Raw genomic sequence first — 21183 nt, 5'->3', positions numbered from 1 at the left:
TTTCCAATACTTATCCATGCAATGTCCAGCTGTCACCGGGGTATACATAGGAGATCAGCACTTACAACAAGTCACCCATTGGCCGAATTATTCACTTTAACGCTGTTGCACTATTTATAAGTTAAGGTAATTTAATATTATTCTATTTTTTAACTGAAATATCTTAACCAAATGCTGCTGTGGCAAAATAATTTCTCCTTGAGTGAAATTCATAAATGGATAAAGTATCTATCCATCAGTTTCTGTTTAATCTCCGTTTTCTGTAGACTACAGCTCCCGGCATGCATCTCGCTGTGCGTGATGACGCCACAGGACATCAACAACTCACATGTGGCCTAGAGGCGCCGTTGCCCTGCTGTGTTAGCATCAAGTGGGTAATGTGGAGCTGACTTCCCCACCGAAACAACCCACTTTAAAATAAATATCGCACGTCTACTCGCGCCTTGCACACAGCTACACCCGAGCCAACATGCCTCCGAAGAAACCCGTCCCGCCCGGGGGAGGTAAAAAAACTCAAGAGAAGAAAAAGGAGAAGATAATTGAGGTAAAGACGAAATAACACGAGTTAGCACGTCGGCGTTACCTGACCATGCTAACCGCAGCTAGCTGGCAGGGGGACGCCGGAGTTACACCGGCCTCCTGACAGTTGTCAGCGCTCTCCGATTGTCCCGAGGTCGTGATTCATTTAGCTGACGCGACAATCACTGGTTTCGTCACATTTCGACCGCAGGCGAGCCCGTCAACTGTCAGGCGGCTAAACCATTCGTTCTGACCGATGCTCGTGTCTCAATGAGGCGAGCGAGCCGCTAGCAAGGCCGCACCGATCGTGCACACTTACGTCCCAGCGAGCTTCCTAAAATGTCTCCTTAAATCCTGAGATTAAACCCCGTGTGTCTTTTATCTTCCCGCTGGCGTGTGTAATCGGTTTGGTTTGCTTATGTAACGTTGAAACAGCCGTTAGCGCGGCGCGATGAGGGCCTGCTGCAGCTCGACCCCACCGGGGATGAGCTGATGGATTTAAGCTTGAAACTAAAATTTGGTTTTGTTCTAAACTAAATTCGTGTACCCGATCCCGATGTCGCAGTTTTTTTTTTAAAGCAGTTCTGACCACCACGTTGACCGCATGTGTGTCAGCCGGTGCGTCTCGCCGTTAGCCGCCTTTTTAGCCGCTTTAACGCGTTAATGTCACGTCACCAGCCGGTTGTGATTTTTAGGTTATCGAGGTCAAACAAAACGAGCCACACGTCTGCTTATTGCAAAGTGCACTCAGTGTGAGCAGTGCACGGTGAGGTGCTCAAAGGAGGGGAGTTGATTTCCTATGAATCCAGTACATCACTACAAAGTATTTTATTAAAAATGTACAGTGTGTGTATCCAAAGCCTGACGCCGCTCATCTAACGGCCTCCGACCTCTTGTGTTCTCCAGAAACTGTTAAACTCATCGGGCTACAATAACGTGTTGATCCATGAGTTAATAGGGACCCCCAAAACACACCAGTTACCCTTTTGTTTGAGTAAAACTACAGAGCCCAACTTTTCTTACAGGTGTTTTAAATATATATTTTATTAATGTAAATGTGTCGTATTATTGATTTTGGTGTCAACTGAATGTTTTTAATGATTAAACAGTGGAACTGAGTGCCATCAGAGAGAATCATAAAAACAATGTATTTGTATTTGCAACCCAAATCAGTTCATATGATTTAGCTATTAAAACCAGGATAAAAGTTCACATACTACTAAAAAATGTATATGGATTGCCACTATAATATAATGTTACCGACCACTGACGTGTCCTCACGATGGGTGTTAATAAACAAATAAATGACTGCATCGTCTTAACTAAACGTAAACCGTTTTTGTTTTATCTCCTTTCTGTCAGTCCTCGTATGCTGAATTGTTTTATTGTTTGTGGAATGAAACGTGGAAATACTACTAAAAGCTTTTAAATGAGTGTATTTGTATCTTTTGACTACTGCAGAAACGTTCTCTTGCTTTTTCATGGAGCTGCTAGTTATCCGTGATGATATTGAAAGTTGCATCATTTTGTTTTCTTGTTTGGTTTTATTTCAGGACAAGACATTTGGTCTGAAGAACAAGAAGGGTGCCAAGCAGCAGAAGTTCATCAAGAACGTCACTCAGCAAGTCAAACCGCCTACCAGACCGGTCAGGAGGAAGTTGTTGTTCTCACCTCTTCTTGTTCCTTATTTATTTCTACTCCATCCCTTCATATTTCTCACCGTCTCCATGCTTCTTCTTTTCTCCGCTGTGAAACTGTCACATTTGTAAAAGACCAAAAACGAAAAGAACCAACTGGTTGTCGACCAGATTTTTCAAATGCATCCGTGTGTTTTTTTGGGCGGCCCAGGGCGAGGGAGATAAGACCACTAAGAAGATCGACAAGAAGAAGGAGTTGGACGAACTCAACGAGCTGTTTAAACCTGTAGTCGCTGCTCAGAAAGTCGCCAAAGGTCTGTGACAGAAGATCAATGAACATGAAGAAGAAGGGAAAAAAAGCCAGAACCAGATAAACGATCCTGAACGATTCTTCTGTGTTCTCTGCAGGCGTCGATCCGAAGTCGGTGCTGTGTGCATTCTTCAAGCAGGGTCAATGCACCAAAGGAGACAAGTGCAAGTTCAGCCATGATTTGACAATGGAGAGAAAATGTGAGAAGAGGAGTCTCTACGTGGACGAAAGAGACGACGAGCTGGAGAAAGGTGAGCGTGTGCAGCGTCTATGCAACGTCACACCACATTTGATCTCATCGTCCCCAAGTGGCTGGAATAAAGTTTGAATGTGTTGTCCGTCAAGTAAAGACTTGAATATTTTAGGGGATGGCTGACGTATTTAACGTAAATAGTTTCAAAAAATCAACTTAATTGACACCTGAAAGTTGGTATCCATGGAAACTGGGTCTCATAGAACGTCGTGCTGCGGAAGCACCGTTCACTAAATCAATCAATATATGTGTGTATATGATGCTCTTCTAGAGAGTTCCTCCATCACCTGTTTAAATTGCTTGTGGTGTTTCCGTTTAGACACCATGGATAAGTGGGACGAGAAGAAGCTGGAGGAGGTGGTCAACAAAAAACACGGAGAGGCGGAGAAGAAGAAAGCCAAGACGCAAATCGTAAGTCCTGTCTGATGATGTCGGGAGAAACAAAGAGTGGATGGAAGCCCGCTCACTGGTGTGTGTGTTCCCCCCGTGTGGTCCGCAGGTGTGTAAGCACTTCCTGTACGCCATAGAGAACAACAAGTACGGCTGGTTCTGGTCGTGTCCGGTGGGGGGCGACGTCTGCATGTACCGGCACGCTCTGCCCCCCGGCTTTGTGCTGAAGAAGGACAAGAAGAAGGAGGAGAAAGAGGAGGACAAGATCTCGCTGGAGGAACTGATAGAGAACGAGGTAAGGACCACTCTGTGCCTTCCTGTTCAAGTTTAAGCTGTCAATCATCTGACGTCACACAGAATGACCAAGTGGTTGCACTCGGTCGACTTGAACTTGTTGAGTCAGAGAAGTCGTATTATTGTAAAAGACTCTCTGACCACCGTTTCCATGGAAACGCCCTCTCCCGACTCCCCTGACGTCTGTCTCTGCGCAGCGTGCGGCTCTGGGCGCCAACGTGACCCGGATCACCCTGGAGACCTTCCTGGCTTGGAAGAAGAGGAAAAGGCAGGACAAGGTTTGTAACGCGTTGGGTTGTTTGCTGGTTTGTTGGCGGCGGGGAGGATCCACGACTCACAGCTTCCTCTGCGTGGTGACGTTTAACAGATCGACAAAGCCATGTTGGAGATGGAGAAGAAGAAGGCCGACTTCAAGGCCGGCAAGTCGCTAGTGGTGAGCGGGCGCGAGGTGTTCGAGTTCCGGCCCGATCTGATCGACGAGGACGACGACGAGGCCACGGACGCTCAATACGCCAGCGACGGCGAAAACGGAGAGGAAGACGATGACAAGGTAACGCCGCGGTGCGGGTTGTCATCGTGGTACTTCCTGTGGGAGGCACCATGTTTTCTTTAAATGGTTTTCACACGCTTGAGCTCAGGACTGCTGCTCGGTTTGAATCCCGTTTGCTAATTGTAGCGAAATCCGATATTTGATCTAACTCCCAAACCACTGGAACCATGTGTCTCCGCCTGCGTCGCTTTGCTGCAAATATTTCACATGAAAAGTCTCCATCGGCACGTTCTCCTCATAAGCAAATATCAACGAGCTTCCTTACAGAGTTTAGTGTGTCCCCCGACTTTCATCATTTCTGTCACGAAGCAAAGGATCATTCTGTTAATTGTCTGCACCTGTTGTGCGATTCAGGCTGTGAAACCAGTTAAATGCAACAAGGGAACAATTCTCTTTAATTCTCAATTTGATTTAATACAACTTTGCATTTTTGTCACTTAAGTTAATTTCCTGGTGTGTGTGTTTTTTTTAAATTAATGAGTGAATCGGTGATTAAGCGCAAAGGGCATCTAGCGGGACCTAACCTGCTGCCTTTAGAACAGGACAGCTCACTGTATTACATCACTTATTACTTAACATTCAGTGTTAACTGAATAGATATAACAGTTTGAATATTTTCATTTAATCTCGGCACAAGACTTTCCCCATTTTTTAAAAACTGCATCAAACTCACTTTTTAATTTCAGGAAAGTTCCACAGAGGTCCAGGACATAGACCTGTCCCGCTTTGTTCCCCAAGAGGTGGACAACACGGGCATCACCGTAGCCTCCACGGACCGCTTCACCTCCAGGAGCAAGACCCGGCCGGCGGGCACACGCAGCGGTGAGGAGGAGGAGGAGGAGGAGGACGACAGCAGCAGCTATTTGTCCCCCCGCTTTGAGGTGTGTAGTTCAAATCCTAACTTCTGCTTCTGCCCCTCTGCAGAGGAGCAGCTGAACGGAGCCTGCGGCGGCCGCGCCAAGGCCAACGGGTTTTCGGGGGCAGAGGGAGGCGGGGAGGAGGAGGACGACGACGAGGAGGAGGAGGAAGAGGAAGAAGTACCGGTGGATGAGAACTTGTTCACGGGTGAAGACCTGGAGGAGCTGGACGAGGAACTCAACACACTGGCGCTGGAAGAGTGAGCTCTTGAAAAGGGGAGGGAGAGGGGGAAGACGGACTAAGGGACAAAAGCCGTGGATGCACGGAGATACACAACAAAGACAGACGTTCTAATGATTTTAACTTCCAGAGACTCCAGTAATAAAGCCTGATTCTTTCATGACATCACTGCCCGTCTCTCGACGCCTCTCTTTCTGTCTTAACATCCTGCCGCGTCCTCGGCCGTCCCTCCGAATTCCCTCCACGTTAAAAAGAGAATTCTGCTGTTGTCCGGTTTCATCCTGCAGGACAAACTCGCCAGCGTGACTCCGGAGAGAAACCGGGCTCCTTATCGGTTAAATATAGTGATTTGCAGAGTGAGACGTTTTAAGGGCCTCGTAACTCTTAATGAAGTGACGTGGTCGCATGTTGAAGATGAACAGGAGGGATTCTGTTGTAAGAAACTGAATCTGTTCACCTCGTACCAAAATAAAGCTGGAGTTTGAAAAAGATTTTACGAAGAGTTAATTCAATTTAAGAAGTCCACGTGAAGCTTCGAATACATTGCTCTTCTTCTGAGAGCAGACCAGTGAAGAAGCCCCCCAGCAGGGGAGCCAACGTCCCAATTCCAACACACAATTGTAAATAATGTTCTCATGATGCCTCCTGAAGAAATAAAAGATTACTGTTCATCCAGTGTGTCTTCTTGTGAAAACCATATCCATGAATCCAACATGGTTTAAATTTATTTAATGTGGTTGATTTGGATAAACATCGACAGAGAAAAGATTCAACATAAGGTCATTATGTGGCTTTTGGGTGTAATTCATTGGCCAGAAGGCAGCAGATGCAGCCTAGTGACCGGCTCACTGGTCATCCAGCATGGTCGCAATTGAAGAACACTTCAATTCAACAAATGCTTTTATGTAAATCACTTTTAACCATTATGCTTAAGAAGAAATCAGACGATTGCTCAAAAAATGAAATGTGAATTAAACATCAAGCAGCTACAGAAGAGACGAGAGACTGAAGGCAATGTTTAAATGATTTATTTTTACTTAATCAGATTAACTGTACATTCCTTTTGTTTAACACCTTTGACTTAAGCTCTACACGGGGAGGGGGGAGATAACAGGGAATACCATTAAGAAAAAGCTCATATTTGGAACATTTCTTCCTGCTATCAGGAGAAAAAATGCTGCCTTCAAACCTGAAGTGAACATGATGAAAACATGGCGCTTACCACAAACTAAACATACGATTAAGACTCCACTTCAGCTGCTGCTTCCGCTTGCTATTTACTATCAGTGAGTCACTGGACAGAAGTATGGTCATACAGGTGTCAAAGGTCGGGTCAGTGGTCGGGAGAAGGTCCTGATATGGGTCGGTCGGTCAGGTCAGGTGTCATTGTGTCGTGACAACAGTCGCCTAGGGAACAAGAAGCTGCAGTGTTATTCACAGGGAGAAACAAGAACTGTCACCAGAACCACCACGACAGGAAAACAGTTTTACAGGTGTGTGTGTGTGTGTGAGAAAGAGACTCCAGTTTGCACTCCATATTATTTGCTAAATTAAACTTAAGATGCCAAAGTGGCCATGTGCTTCATTAGAGAGATGCCATTTTCTTCTTCTCTGCTCTGTGTAGCACGTAACGAGCATCACACACTGAAGTACTTTGGTACCCAGATGTTGGGTTAATACTGCCGTTCTCTGCCGCAGAAACTCACCGGTCACGTGTTCCTAGAAGTTCCGAGGCCGTTTATGGGATTCCTCTCTGGGGGGATCGGCCAGCATCACCTTCATCTTCACGCCGTTGACGACCTGCCCGTGGAGCGCCGCCATGGCGTCGTCTGCACACTGCGCGGAGGGACCGGGGAGAACATGTGACTCCATCTTTACGTCTTCTTCACGCGAGACATCTTTCTTCCACGCAATGCGGCCTATTCTTCTGTGCTTCACACACTCCATCACTTCAAAGTCTCACCTGTTTCTCTGAATACTTCATGTATCCAACCTTCCTTCCGGGGACCAAATGGACCTCGATGAGGGAACCGTAGCGACTACAGAGAGACAGAATTCTTTGTTTACGGACGATTGTCTGCAGCATAATTGCACAGTAATGTGAGAGCATTCAGCGTGACGCTACCCCTCCAGCTTGGAGAGATGATCGACTTAACCTTTGACCTCCTGGTTAATGGAACGTGCCTGTCGCGTTGTTATGAAAATGTAAATGTAAGTCGCTTTGGATAGAAGCGTCAGCCAAATGACATGTAATGCACGACGAATGAACGAGAGGCCAACCAGAAAACGTCCTCCAGCACATCGGGGGGCAGCGGGGAGGGACTGAACACGACAAACAAGCGCTCCTTGGCCTTGCTGTCGGGCGGCGCGAGCTTCTTCAGAGGTGGCAGGCTGACGTCCGTCTGGATCCGTAGCATCGGGGAGATGGGGAAATTCTGGAGGACAAAGACGCACACAGTATGAGCTTCAACATGTCAATAGATGTCTAAAATACAAGAACGGTGTACAGAGATAAGAACATAAGAGTTAATATAACCTGTAGGTATAAATATATACTTACAGGTTTCATTGATTGGCTGGAGGAGGGTCCGTTCCACGGTGGCGACATCATCTGAGTTGTAACAAACTGCACGGCCATCCGACCGACGGGACTGAACAGAAACAAGAGTCTCAGTGGTTAATCCCCACTAGGACGTCATGCCGTCACCAAACAGACGGGGACTCTCACGCGGATATAAAAACTACCGCCACACACGCTGGGTGGATACAAAATGCTTTGATTCATTTTAAACCTCCATTAACTTTCAACTTTACTGCAGACATACTGCTGTTTGTAATAAGAACGTACATGTGTGTGGCTGTGTACCTGTTGCGGTCCTCGCCGTCATCAACAAAATTGACCGACAGCCTGTTGCCGGGCGGATATTCAAAACCATTCAGCTTTTCCCTGGCGTAAAACGATGATCCCAGATTGGCGTAGCGAATCAGAGCGTGACCTGAGGCCAACAGGACACGTTGTTGGTTTAGAGCCATCAAAAAACTCAGACAACTACAGCTGGTTTCACAACCTGGAACCAATCACTACACGATGACTGTAGTGACAATTTACCATCTTGTCACAAGTTAGAGGTGTTTGTAGGGCTATCTGACGCGTGGTTCCAAACGAATCCACTTCCAGTCCAGTACTGCATTTATCTTCTTTATTTTGGCTCGGTTCTGATGCTCAAACACATTGCAATCCATAGTTATGGTCCACCATGATTCTTGATCCTCACGGTCAAAAACTGTTTGCTTCCCCATAACACCTGGCCTCCCCTGCTCTCTGATTATCTATATACCTTAAACCCATACTCCACCCAGTGTTCTCCAGTGGAACTACAACAGCCATTTGGGAGCATAATGGCTCTTACAATGACAACTGCCACTCCCTGGGGAATGAAGGCCGTCCTTTGCGATCCCACTCACCTTTGTTCATTCCATAAGCGTCTCTCTGCAGCTCACAGTACTCCATGCCGGGGATGAGGTCGAAGAGAGCGAAAACCTGCTCCTGGCTGAGCGCGGCCCGCGTCGACATCATGAGGCAGCGTGTGAAGTCCACGCTGGAGCGGTAGTCGATGGCCGGGTAGTTACCAGGGTCAGCTGTGGAGGGACACGACAGGGACGACTAGTCAGGGGCTGCCGATAGTAGGTGACCTTTGACCAGCATGTTACCAAGCTCCTCCAGTCTGGTTTTCTTCAGCTAAAAAAACATGCCAAACATCAACGTGTTTATCTTCTAGGGATCTTTAACTTTTAAATCACACTTTTGTTTTCTCCTTTCGAGCTTGTTGTAATTCTCTTTTGATTCTAGAAGCGCTTACAGATGGTTCTTTGATGCAGCTGACAGGATAATACTTAAAACTAGCCGTCTGTCACAGACACTTCAAGATGTGATCAGTTACAAACTGGGCACCAGTCTTTTAAGTCAGCTTTTAAGTATTTCGCAAAGCACAGGAATCTGTGCTGTGTGTCTTATTCCTGACTTACGAGCTGATCACAGGCTTTGAACTGAAAACTGGAAGCCTGATGAATACTGAATAAGGAGGTGTAAACAACGGCGTACCCATAGGAAAGGCATACTGGTTAGAGGAGTCACTGCCGCCGCCGCCGCCCGAGTAATCGCCTCTGGACATTCCCCCGGAGTAGTCCTCGGTCACTGGCGCCTTGGTGCGAGGTTCGGCGAGGATGGCCCTGTAAGCTAACCACACCATGGTCGTCACCATCAATGCCATAGCTCTCAGATAGCATTAAGATCAAAGAGTATTTCTTGCCGCGGCTACTTCCACCACCATTAACGAATCAGTGAAGGCTCCTGCAATTACTTTTGTCACAGTTCTCTATGGCGATGGCAGCTTGGGAGGGTTTGTAGTATCTCACGTAGCCCAGGCCTTTGCTTTCCCCAGTGGACTTATTCTTGATGATCACACAATACTCAATATCCCCGTACTCCTGGAGAGAGAGGGAGACAAAGCCTGAGATGACACCGGTCCTTAGGCATGCTGCTGAACTGGTCTCCATTGTCAAATGTCTCCATTCACAGGAATTGTCAAAAGATGGCAGTTATAGACAATATTGTAGGTAATTTCCTTATATCAGAGACCAAAGATTCAAAGTTAATTCCATTGGTTTTAATAAGCAGAGTATTAAAAATGAGTACTGGATATGAATGAGTTACTTTGAACGTGTCCTTGAGGTCCTCCTCCGAGAAGGACTTTGGGATCATAACGAAGATCCTGGTCAGCTCCTCGTCCTCTACGTCTCGGTGTCTGGTTGAGGACCTGGACTGGGCGATGAACACCTACACAACCAGCGAGAAACGACCCGGTCACCATTATGGCAACAACTGCAAGTCACTCACGTGATCGGAACCCGTCTTGAACCGATCCAAGAGGTTAAGGCATAATTAAAGCACAAGTATCACATTTTCCCCTAAACCCTGATCCCACGGGCTGGAGTGTTTTCATATGAAACCAAAGACGTGTCCACCCATTAGCTGTAGCATTGCTAACAAGCTAACAAGCCGTTTCAAAGGAATCTCGACATGATGTCAACCGTAAATTGTGTTGCCATAGCAACCTATCCCTCGGCGCTACCTTGACGGGTTTAGTCCCTTCCATCAGGACTCTGCCGTGCATCTCCTCCATGGCCAGGCAGGCCTGGGATGACTTGGCGAATTTAACATAAGCGATTCCTTTGGACTCCTTTGTCTGCTTGTCTTTGACGACCCAAACGCCGTGGATGTCTCCGTACACGGAAAAACTTTCCCGAAGCTCATCCTCGGTTATGGACCGACTTGTGACCACGAAAAGCCGACTGTTGGGAGGTTCGTCGAGGTTTTCGGTTTGTTTTGTGTTGGTGTTTGTTGGAAACTCCTCCATCTTGGCCGTCGCCGTGCCACACTGGTGCGGTTGCGAGTAGCCTTTGGTGCTGCATTCATGTGCGCCTCGTAACCCCCCCCCATCTCGGCAATCACAAATATAAGCAGAATAGTTGTGGTTTAGAAAAACAGAATGAATAAGGTTTATTAAAGGGAGGGCAAAGGAAAATCAAGTCATAGGAATTAATCTGTATACCTGTTGAGCACACGTTACATTGAATTAGTTTACTCCTAATTTAGCGGGTTGTAGTTAGATAGCTGTGTAAATTCCCATGTCCGGGAAGCTCTCATGAGAGCTGGCCGAAAAATAGAGTGAGCGTTTATTGCCGCCTAGTGGGTGGAAGCTGTAACAGCAGCTATTACAGGGGTGCGTCCAGTCCACGGCGGCTGGAACTCTCGCGATGTCACGGGTTGAGTCGAGAATCTCGTGTGCAAATATCAGGTAACAAAAATAAACGGTCACAAACAGTTGTTCGTCTTGTCTTAGTGAAGTCGTTTTGTTTTCTTAGTGTTTTATATAGTTCATTACAAACTGACTCAGAGAGCATACTTAAATAAATAAATAACCTTGGTAAAGTAATAGGCCAATTACAAGGTATTTTAAAATGTAGGCCTGCAAAGAAAAATTGTCTTCCTACGCCTAATTGTAATACAGTAATCTTATATAAGTATCTGTCAACAACAGCTGCAATGTGAATGAACAACTACATTTGATGTATGTGCTTGGCAAGGTGTGTGTGCACGTAACACGGCTGTCAGCTGATGATATTGCGTCAGAGGCTCGTGTCTTATGTCAGGTTGTCACGGAGTTTGAACTCTTTGACCGTATCGAAAACTAAAGGGGGCGGTGCTTTCGGGTTGTTAACTCCAGCTGTTGACCTTGGGGATATGGTGGTCACCTTTAGTTTTATGGACTTATCTTACTTACCTACACGTGGTCCCTTCTTCGTGTTTTACTTGTATGTTTATTTGTGAGGAACTTCTGAAGTCCAAAGAGGTGATGTGTGTATAAACGTTTACTATACTATTATACAATTATATGTTAGAATTACATCAATATATATATATATGGCAAAAGTAATAATATAATAAGTTATGTATTGATCAAATGTACTTGGATATATTCTTCACTCCGTCCATAATGGCAGAAAAGACACATTTTAATGTGTACAAGCGATGGATCCCCCTATAAGGCTTCTTCAGCAGGTGCCTGGAAGCTGAGATATGCGACCAGTTGCGTGTACGTGTGCTAAAATACATGTGTCGCGTCCTTCTCGGACCCTCGTCCCATCTTCCACGATAATATCGACAAATCTTCAACGCCATATTTTACATTTTCTAGATCTGACTATTCATTTAGTGTACATTTTAAGCTTTGCGTCCCGAAAATCCATCCATTTTCTAATGTATGTGACGATGTGACTTCAGTTAAGGAAACTCCTATTTCCAGAAATGGGACCGGTCCGGATTGTTAGGCACGTGATCGGATGATGACGTCAAAAGCCGGTGCCTCTATAGTGAAGTGACCTTCTTTACGTCCGCCAGACAGAAACCTGCTCATCAGCCGACAGAAGCAGCTTGAACCTCCACCGCTGTGATTTGAATCCAAAGGTAATTATTTATATTTCATATCTAGTAGTCGTTTTGAGATCGTTTCATTCAACTCGTGCCGAAACACAACACAAGAAATTCAAGAAGAAGAAGAGATTCCTAACGGTTTAGCTTTAGCTATCGTTAGCTAACGTTAGCGCTATTGTTGGAGAATAGCTCCTTTGCTCTTTTCACGTAACGTTAACCAAAATGGTTAATCAACCCAGGCTGTTATACAAGTGTAATGCCGCATTTCATTAATGTGCGCATGGTGTACATTTAACCTCCTTCCTAATGTCTCGCCGAGTCAGTAAAAGGTGTTAACGTTAGCTAACACTGCGGTGGATGTTCGGACGTCGACATTGAAGCATCCTTGACATCGGAATATGTAACGTGAACGCATACCCGGGCTAACCTTACTAGCATGCTAGCACAGTGAACCGTGTACGTCTACAATGGGTTCATTAATACCATATAAGCAGGTCTGCCCAGGGAACCGCTTTCGCTTTGGTGACGTTGGCGTGTCCTTGTAGAAAGGGACATCCGGGTATTCCCCCATACGATATGGTCTATGTGGCCTATGGCTCATAACAGCACAGAATGAGGAATTTGCCATTAGACGTAACGTTAGATAACGATCAGCGATGCTGAGAGTTAAATTAAGTCATAACCAAAGTTTGGATCTTGGATCACGTCAGGGCAGCACATTTATATTCCTGTGACATAGTAGTCACGTTTTTATTTTGTAACAGCCGTAATAACCACTTTCCGCTTGAAACGCCTGCTCAACGTGGAGTTGTTGAAGGTGTATTAGCTCACACTGTAACCGCTTTGGGAACGTGACACTCACGGGAACACATTTTGCCATTACACCTTCATTAGTGCTGGCTGCTCCTCGGTGGGAGCCTCCAGACCGGCAGCTTTCCTCGGGCTGTAACCAGAGCCGAGGCCTCCAGCTGGGAGGGTTTATTCGGGGAGGTAACTCAATGGCATGCGCAGCCCTGCTGGTTTGGAGCGGTATCCGTGTGCACGTTTGACGGCCCGTTTCCTTGAAACGACCTTGACGGCGCGCCCTAACTTGTTAGAGTTCTGTTAGGACGCTCGGGGCTACAGGTGTGACCTTTAGACGAGCTGGCGCCGCGAACGAGCAGCCTGCCAGAACCCTGCTGTCTTTTGGATCATATTCATAATTTGTATGAACCACTAAACGTGCCACTGCCTTCGCTGTGCTTTCCTGCAGCTGACTATGGGAGACATTGCCAAGGGTAAGAAGGCCTTCGTCCAGAAGTGTGCTCAGTGCCACACAGTAGAGAATGGGGGCAAGCACAAGGTGGGCCCCAACCTCTGGGGCCTGTTCGGACGCAAGACGGGCCAGGCCGAGGGTTTCTCATACACGGACGCCAACAAGAGCAAAGGTCAGTTCACGGAGGCTCGGAGATCAAGATACCCATATTTAAAATATGTGTCATCGTGGGAAAGTGTGACACATCTTAGACATTTAACTAGAGTGAGTTCATTGTAGTTTAACTATTAACTATAACTAGTAATTAAAACATATTTTGCCACTTATGCTCAGTCTCAAGTTATCCTGCCTAAATTGTTCAACCTGCTTTGATCATTGATCATCTGTCTTCTCCCAGGTATTGTGTGGGGGGAGGACACCTTGATGGAATACCTGGAGAACCCCAAGAAGTACATTCCCGGAACCAAAATGATCTTCGCCGGCATCAAAAAGAAGGGAGAGCGCACAGACCTCATCGCCTACCTTAAATCAGCAACTTCATGAAGTAGTCATTAAATTCAGAATATTTAACATCGTATTATTTTATTTTTGTTATCATTAGATGTACACATGCTGAATATACCGTTTTATGTTGAGTCATTTGCACAGGAGGTTAATTTATGTCGTCTAAGGTTAGAAAAGTGGCCAGTGAGTTAACAGCTGGTGTCATTTTAAGGTCAGGATGCAGGCAATTGTTCAAAAGGCCAAACATAAAACTACTCTCTTTTGTTTTATTTTCTGTGTGCATCTGTACTAACTTAAGCCCATTATTTCATATTCCTCAAGTGGCTAGGTCACCTGACCTGCCACTTATGTTTTTAAATGGATGTCACGTGTGTGGTACAGAGCCGCACTCCATCTTTAACATTTACAAATGTATTACTAAGAGAAAAGTTACCTAATATCACCGTGAACAGGGTGAAAATGTAGATCTTTGGTGGTTAACTGGTGCAGACTCCATCTACGCCCAGCTTTTGAGTGAGTTTCTAACCTGGGAAGATGTGACAGGGTGAATTTTCTACACGCTCTTCTGCCTGTCCTCGTGTGTCAGTGGGAGGAAACTTCCACTCGCCATGAATGCTCGAGTGTAAATGTAACTGAAGCAGCCCCTGACCTCCGGTTTTTAAGCCCCCGCTAGTCACCAGACCCGGTACAAACTTTTATTTTCTTCAAACAGTGACACTTGAGAACTGCCTCCCTGCAGCTGGGAATTGATTGGTATAAATATTAATATATATGTGTGTATAAATGCTTTCAAACCACGCTGAGATCCCACCGGAGTGAAATCAGCTGGCAAACCATCACCATGCCGACCTGCGCAGCTTCAGCACCACACAGAGGAACTATCCGCAGGGAAGGAAGGTTTTGTTATTTACCTGGTTTCACAGGCCTGAAAAGAGAAACGTTTTAAACCATTTTATTGTAATCTGTGAAATGTTTTGATGGGGGCTGCTTGCTGTTGACGTACACATTAAAACTCTGAATGCTCATGAACAATATGTCATGGATGAAGACTAAATTCAATTAAAACATCCAGCAATACAGACTCCGTCTCCTCATTGAAACGTGTTGAGGGTTTTTGGGTAACAGCTAAACAATAAAATTATAACTATTACAAATATTCAAACTAACTAAATTCTCTTTAGAACAAATATGTGCAGGTGTTTTTAATCACAGTGACGACGGCTTTCTAGGAACCGAGGAAGCTCATCAGACTTTGTGTTCTTCAAACAGTGTTTGGAAAAAATACAATGAAGATAAACTTCTGATACCTTTTAATCCCTTTCTAATCTCTTACACAAGGTCATATGACACATGAAGCGGTTGTTGTGAGAAAAAAGATTTATGTTTATAGTTCTGAGTGTTTGTCTCGCAAGAGAGAAAAATGAAAATTTACAATCCACATTTGACATTTGAAGGTTTAACTTATTAATAATTCTGAAGTAACTATTTTCAAGTTCACTTAAATGACACGAGATTCATAAACAGTTACCTTCCCCTCTGACAACATTAACATGAATGAGCTTCACATAGAAACTTTGAGCTGATCCGTTTGCTGACTTTTCTAAAGTGAAGTGAGTGAACTCATTATATTCTCCATTGTTTTGTGTGTTGCATGAAAAACAATTCAAGTGTGTTACGTCTGTGTGTTGGCATGACAAACAAAAATAACAATGTTATGTGTTAGTTTAAAATGACTCTGACATTTATAAGGAGTGATTGAAGAAGGTACACACACACACACGTGTGCACAAACAGCCAGCTGTAAACACGGTCTCCCTTCTGAGATATACGTAAATACAGCTGACACGTGACCAAAGCACAGTGACAGGTGTGTGTGTGTGTGTGTGTGTGTGTGTGTGTGTGTGTGTGTGACACTTGTCTCGATGGCTCCTGAACTGTAACCCTTATAATAAAGTGCTGAATCTGCAGAGAATCGTTATCGGTGACGATGTTCGGCTCCCTTCGACCTCACACAGCTTCATCAGGACCGTCAGCTGGTTGTTAAGCAGAAGAAACCCCTGAACATCCATCCGGTAGAAGAACTGGTGCGTTCAAATAACAACTCAGAATGCTACATGAAAAAAACTCACACAAATATCAAAGATACGTCTTCAACGTGCATTTCTGTATTCTGCCACAGGAGGGCGCCACCACCCACAGAACTGAATGCATCACGAATAAAACTTCTTTACTCATAATCGATATAATACTTTAGTATTTTGATTTTACTTCTGAAATAAGTGTTTTGCCATATTTCCTTCTCGTTTTAAGCCTTCCAGACTTCATCCTTTCCATTTGCTTCATTTGTATTAACTACGGATCTCTTCTGTTTCACTTCTGACATTTAAAGAAGAAACAATTATCCTTAATTTAACGTTGATTATTGATTCAATTTATTTACCATTCCATCGTTTGTTTTTGATTTAAAACATGGGTAAACATGCTGATGGGAGGAGAAGAAATGGAAAAAAAATTCAAGAGTTTCAGTTCCCAAACATTCCTGATGGAATGGACTGGAATGGACTGGAAACTCTCCCATTTGCTGAAACGTGACCTTTGCCACGGCAACGAGGCCCGGCTTTCTCTTGAATACCACGGTGCCCCTTTCTCAAACTTTTTAATCGTCCGCTTAGAAATAAACCGGGTGGGTCACAGGAAAATATGACGAGCCTTTCCAGCGATGCAATGGGATCTCTGGTCGCCATGGCGATGCCTCGGGGGGGGGGAAATGGTTTTCTTTGGGCCGTTCCGAACCGCACACATCCGAGCGAATTTATTAAAATAGATGTGTTGAAGTCAGCAGGTTGTCTAAGTGTGTCAAATGACTTATTCACAACGCTCCTTAAATACAGAGTTTTACTGTTATTTAAATAATAGCTACAGCTGTTAAACCTAGTCTGAAAAGTGGGGAAAATACTGTTATGATATTGTGAGAAAAGGAGAACATGAAATCCTAATATTTACGTGTTACAATCGAGGAAAGATGATTTAATAAAATAACCAGGATATATATTTTGACAGCAGTCCTTTGAATTTCCCCCATCAGTAGTTTTTCAATCATTTATTTTGTTAGTAGAAAAATCACAAGAAGAAAAATATAAAATGAATAATGGCCAAATTCCATTTTGCTGCTTCAGAGCAGTGCCATAATGTCAAGATGTCTGTTGTGTATAACATTTCTATTAAGGCGAGTCACGTCGAGTTTAACAATAATCAATTGAATCAATTAAAAAAGAGAAGAGACACTGTGAAAACAAAACCGCTTTTTATATTCATCAGCATTTCGGAGACTCAGATATAGCAAAACTTTTTAAACATACGTATTCACATTATTGAAGTAGAATAATAAATATAAACCTGCCATATAGGAACAATCCAACAATGTAAAAATCCTCACTGATGGAAGTGATCGGTGTAAAACTACTAAACACAAATAACAAATAAAACACTAAACCGACATTTCAGACGTGTTTCAGTCCCCATGAGACGTTAAAATGAATCAAGTACACCAAAAAAAGTGTCAGCAATCAAACGAGCTCCCATCAGCCTCCGTGAGGCCCAGTTTGTTCTCAGCGGTTTGAGAACAAACTGAAAGAAGAACTTTCCTCCCTGTGGATTCAGTCGAGTCATCGTTCCGTAGCCTTCTTCTGAAAAGGCTGAAAGCAAAGAGGAGTCGAACGAACACCATCTTCGCTCAAAGATCGCAGCGGGTCGGCGCCCCGGGTGACCTCTACACCGAGAGGTCGTCGGCTCGGGTCCGGCTGCTCGTCCCGCTCGTCCTGCTGAACCTCCGCCGGTCCTTGTGACCTGCGCCCGTCTCCCCGTCGACGCCGCTCCTCAGGTATCCGCCATCTTGGATCTGGCCGCCGCCCGCCGCGGGCCACGCGGGCAGATAGCGGCTCATCTGGAGGAGGGTCACCTCCTCGGCGGCAGCGGCAGCGGCGGCCATCTTGTGCTTCTCGGCGGCCATGTTGTCAGAGTTCTGCTGGTTGGCGAGGTGCTGGTTGGGGAAAGGGAGGGGCAGGAAGTGGGAGGAGCCCATCACGCACTGGTTGAAGTCCGGGGGAGGGGTGGGCGGCGGCGGCGGCGGCGGGGGGGGCACGGAGAGCTGACGGGCCAGCGAGGCGTTGGCTGGAGGGACGGCCTTCGCTCTTGAGAAGTGACGCCTGCAGAGATTTAGACACGAAATGAATGAATTCACTGCATGTGACGATGATGAAGGGAATAAAGAATAATAATTTAAAGGCAAACGCGAGTCGACCAACCAACATGCTGCTCGATACGTCTTACTTGACCTCCTGATCTGGACCTCCAGTAAAAGTCCCAAAAGTACCAACAATTAAACAGAACGTCCCATTTAGAAAGTAATGTCAGTTATGTATTATCATTCAGTAATCATTTGGATTATTACGTTGTTGTTTAATATAAACTAATATCTCATCATGTATTATTTTATGACATCTCTGTTGGACTCAAACAGTATTTTCCACCACGGGTTACCACATAGATTCTCTTTTCTAACGTCTAACGTTTGGAATAAGTGGAGACGTTGTCTGTCTGATCTTCTCAGAACTCGCAAACCTGCAGCAGTGTCTCCACGCCAGGTGATGCAGCTCCAGCACGCTGAGGAGCAGAGACACGGCGGAGACGGTCATCATGAACACGATGAAGACGTTCTTCTCCGTTGGCCGCGAGACGTAACAGTTCACGGGGTGAGGGCACGGGGAGGCCTGAGGGGGGAGAGGGGGGGAGGGAGGGAGAAGGCCTGAGTGTATCAGGGTTTAACCGTCGGAACGGACTCACCTCAGATGCCTGGTTTTACCTTGCAGATGTACAGAGAGTTGAGGAACACGCCGTACATGAAGTACTGGAGGAGCAGGAACACCACCTGAGGGGAGGTCAGCCGTTATTCACCTGCAGGTCGTTACACGCTTCCCTTGTTGTTGTTGTTCTTCTCCTTCTCTCCTTGGCGTTTTACCTCCATGACGCTCCTCAGCAGGATGCTCAGGACGTAGGTCTGCAGCAGCGCCCCCCTCAGGTGGACCCGACCTGCCGGCTGACCCTCTCTGCTCTCCTCCTTTCCTCTGTCCTTCTCTCCTTTCCTCCCGTGTTGTTTCCCTCCCCCTTTGCCCCCTCCCGGGTCCTCCTCCCTCTCCCCTCCGGCCCCGTCCTCCTCCTCCCTCTCCTCCCCCCCCTCCTCCTCCTCCCGGCTCCTCCTCTTCTCCTCCATGCGGACGGTGTGCATGGCGTGGCCCATGTAGATCAGGCTGGGGGTGGACACGAACACGATCTGCAGCACCTGGCGAGCAGTGAACGCCACGTGACTTAAAACCCAACAGCGAACCGGATGTGAACAGCTGCCCCCCCCCCCCGCGGCGCCCTACCCAGTATCGTATGTGGGCGATGGGGAACGCTCGGTCGTAGCAGACGTTCTCGCAGCCCGGCTGCTCCGTGTCGCAGTTGAAGTCCTCCTGCTCGTCCCCCCAGGACGACTCGGCGGCCGTCCCGAGCACCAGGATGCGGAAGATGAAGAGGACGGTCAGCCACACCTGTGGGGGGGGGACGGGAGAGAGAGACCCTCAGGAGGAAGAGGCAACAATCTGCAGAGGCCTCATTTCACACTGAGATATCTGCTCCTTTTTTAGAAGGAGAACCGAAACCTGCCGTGAGTGAGTGAGTGTGTGTGTGTGTGTGTGTGTGTGTGTGTGTGTGTGTGTGTGTGTGTGTGTGTGCGCGTGTTGTAACCTTGCCAACAGAGGTAGAGTGCTCCTGTACTTCCTCCAGGAAGTTTCCCAGCAGGCTCCAGTCCGCCATGTCAGACCTTCTGTGTATCTATTTGTCTCTCAGCGGGACCTAGAATCACAGAGAACACGTCTGTCGTCATCTCCTCGACGATTCAAATCTCCAATCGGATAATAAAGTAAAACCGTAGATACATTTCAGGGTATAATTATACTTACAGCTGACCAAAGCACATTGAGAGTGTGTGTGTGTGTGTGTGTGTTCTCTTACTATCTGACCCCCGTGACCCCCTCTCCCGCCCCGGTACTGACCCCATTAATAAATACTTGTGCTTCTTAGTTTAGCTTGACTCTGGATTCCCACACTCCCTGTCTCTGGGAAAGGAAAACCCCGCGAGACGTCTGCTGTAAACACACGTTTCAATACGCCTTCATGCTGCAACGTGAAATGCAAAGTCAGCAGCTTCGTTAAATAGAAATAATAACATCTTGTTTCTATAACAGGAGTTTATTGTTATTGTTGTTGACTTTGGATGATTGGAAGGTGAACTCCTAACATTTGAAAGTTTAATCTCTATTCCTAAACCTTTTATGAAGACTAGAGGGATTTGCCTTTGACTAAAAGTTGCTCCTCCTTGTCCTCAAAACAATTGTCTTTTTTTCAAATTAAAGTTCCAGCTTCACAGGAATCAAAAGTTAAGTAAAGGCCCCAAAACGACGTCGTTTAGGAGAACATTGTAGAATGTTTACTTTGCCTAAGGGTTGCTATTTGACACAATGGCTTTTTATGGGAGTAAATGAATCTTCAACTTTTTCCTCGTTTGCTTTTTAGAGCTTTTCTCAAAAGATCCATTGTTACATTCTCAAGAAAATCTAAAATTAGAGGAATTTGACTCTCCCTGCGGTGAAAGAAAAGAAATCTTACTTTCAATTCATCCGTCACAAGGAAGCGGCTTCAGGCCCGAACCAATCAATGGAGGAACTGAACGTCCAAAGTACCATCTGATGCGGAAGAATTACACAATTTGAGGGCTCCGGACCCACAATTTGGGAGCACTGAAGGCCTCTCGGTAGCTCTCAACATGGTGGCGGTTTGGGTTTAACACCGCCCCCCCAAAAAGAAAGTCCCAAATGACAACTAAAGTTTGAGCGTCTTTGATTGTTACACTTATTGATTTACAGATATTTATATAACAAAAACCCGGTTAAACGGGGGTAAAAAAAAGCCTGAAATTGTTCTGAGCTTCCCTTATTTATTAAATGTCCTTAAACCTTAAATGTCCCTCCCTTCCTGTTCTTAGGAAACCTGCTGGCTTTGTGTTTGTGTGTCTGTGTGTGTGTATTTATGTCTTTCACAAGTGCTCCCTGCATCATTAATAACAATATTACTTCCTTCTATAGACTTTCTCCCGACCTTTGCGTGCACGTGTGTGTGTGTGCACGTGTGTGTGTGTGCACGTGTGTGTGTGTGTGTGTGTCCGCTGTCCAGCACTCAGTATTGTCCGGCATCCTGTCCAGATAACACGCACACACACGCACACACACACACACACACACACACATGCTGGTAAATGATGGATAATACATTATGAACCGTTC

The 21183-nt window shown here is 45.8% G+C and overlaps 4 protein-coding genes across 5 annotated transcripts in view; 2 read left to right on the top strand and 2 right to left on the bottom strand.

Moving 5' to 3' along the window:
* The first annotated feature begins 323 nt into the window (after positions 1-323).
* Positions 324-5722, top strand: zc3h15 (zinc finger CCCH-type containing 15). The gene is made up of 10 exons (XM_037466318.2): positions 324-544; positions 2073-2165; positions 2368-2470; positions 2565-2717; positions 3039-3130; positions 3219-3404; positions 3601-3681; positions 3771-3953; positions 4640-4775; positions 4878-5722. The coding sequence occupies exons 1-10, from the start codon at positions 470-472 to the stop codon at positions 5072-5074; spliced, it is 1299 nt and encodes a 432-aa protein (XP_037322215.2). The 5' UTR covers positions 324-469; the 3' UTR covers positions 5075-5722.
* A 341-nt stretch (positions 5723-6063) lies between these two features.
* rbm45 (RNA binding motif protein 45) lies at positions 6064-10533 on the bottom strand. The gene is made up of 11 exons (XM_037466371.2): positions 10184-10533; positions 9766-9888; positions 9413-9539; positions 9154-9288; positions 8517-8690; positions 7918-8047; positions 7612-7702; positions 7332-7486; positions 7015-7090; positions 6758-6887; positions 6064-6458 (listed from the first exon to the last, which is right to left on the bottom strand). Exons 1-10 carry the CDS (start codon positions 10466-10468, stop codon positions 6771-6773), a joined length of 1413 nt encoding a protein of 470 aa, XP_037322268.2. The 5' UTR covers positions 10469-10533; the 3' UTR covers positions 6064-6458; positions 6758-6770.
* A 1396-nt stretch (positions 10534-11929) lies between these two features.
* Positions 11930-14885, top strand: LOC119214284 (cytochrome c). The gene is made up of 3 exons (XM_037465960.2): positions 11930-12078; positions 13298-13472; positions 13698-14885. Exons 2-3 carry the CDS (start codon positions 13304-13306, stop codon positions 13841-13843), a joined length of 315 nt encoding a protein of 104 aa, XP_037321857.1. The 5' UTR covers positions 11930-12078; positions 13298-13303; the 3' UTR covers positions 13844-14885.
* A 1999-nt stretch (positions 14886-16884) lies between these two features.
* Positions 16885-21183, bottom strand: part of LOC119214283 (gap junction alpha-5 protein-like) — a 4961-nt gene continuing 662 nt past the window's right edge. Inside the window, exons 2-7 of one of the 2 annotated variants that reach the window (XM_037465958.2) lie at positions 19589-21094; positions 19228-19392; positions 18822-19142; positions 18666-18731; positions 18425-18573; positions 16885-18009 (exon numbers count right to left, since the gene is read on the bottom strand). In XM_037465958.2, coding sequence (XP_037321855.2) covers positions 17574-18009; positions 18425-18573; positions 18666-18731; positions 18822-19142; positions 19228-19392; positions 19589-19657 — 1206 coding nt within the window. In that variant the 5' untranslated portion in view covers positions 19658-21094 and the 3' untranslated portion in view covers positions 16885-17573. The remainder of the gene's footprint in view (positions 18010-18424; positions 18574-18665; positions 18732-18821; positions 19143-19227; positions 19393-19588; positions 21095-21183) is intronic. The other variant, XM_037465959.2, reaches the window with a different exon arrangement.

The sequence above is a fragment of the Pungitius pungitius genome, chromosome 13 (genome assembly GCF_949316345.1).
Source record: "Pungitius pungitius chromosome 13, fPunPun2.1, whole genome shotgun sequence".
NCBI classification, from domain to species: Eukaryota; Metazoa; Chordata; class Actinopteri; order Perciformes; family Gasterosteidae; genus Pungitius; species Pungitius pungitius.
This window is presented reverse-complemented; position numbering and strand designations above follow the sequence as displayed.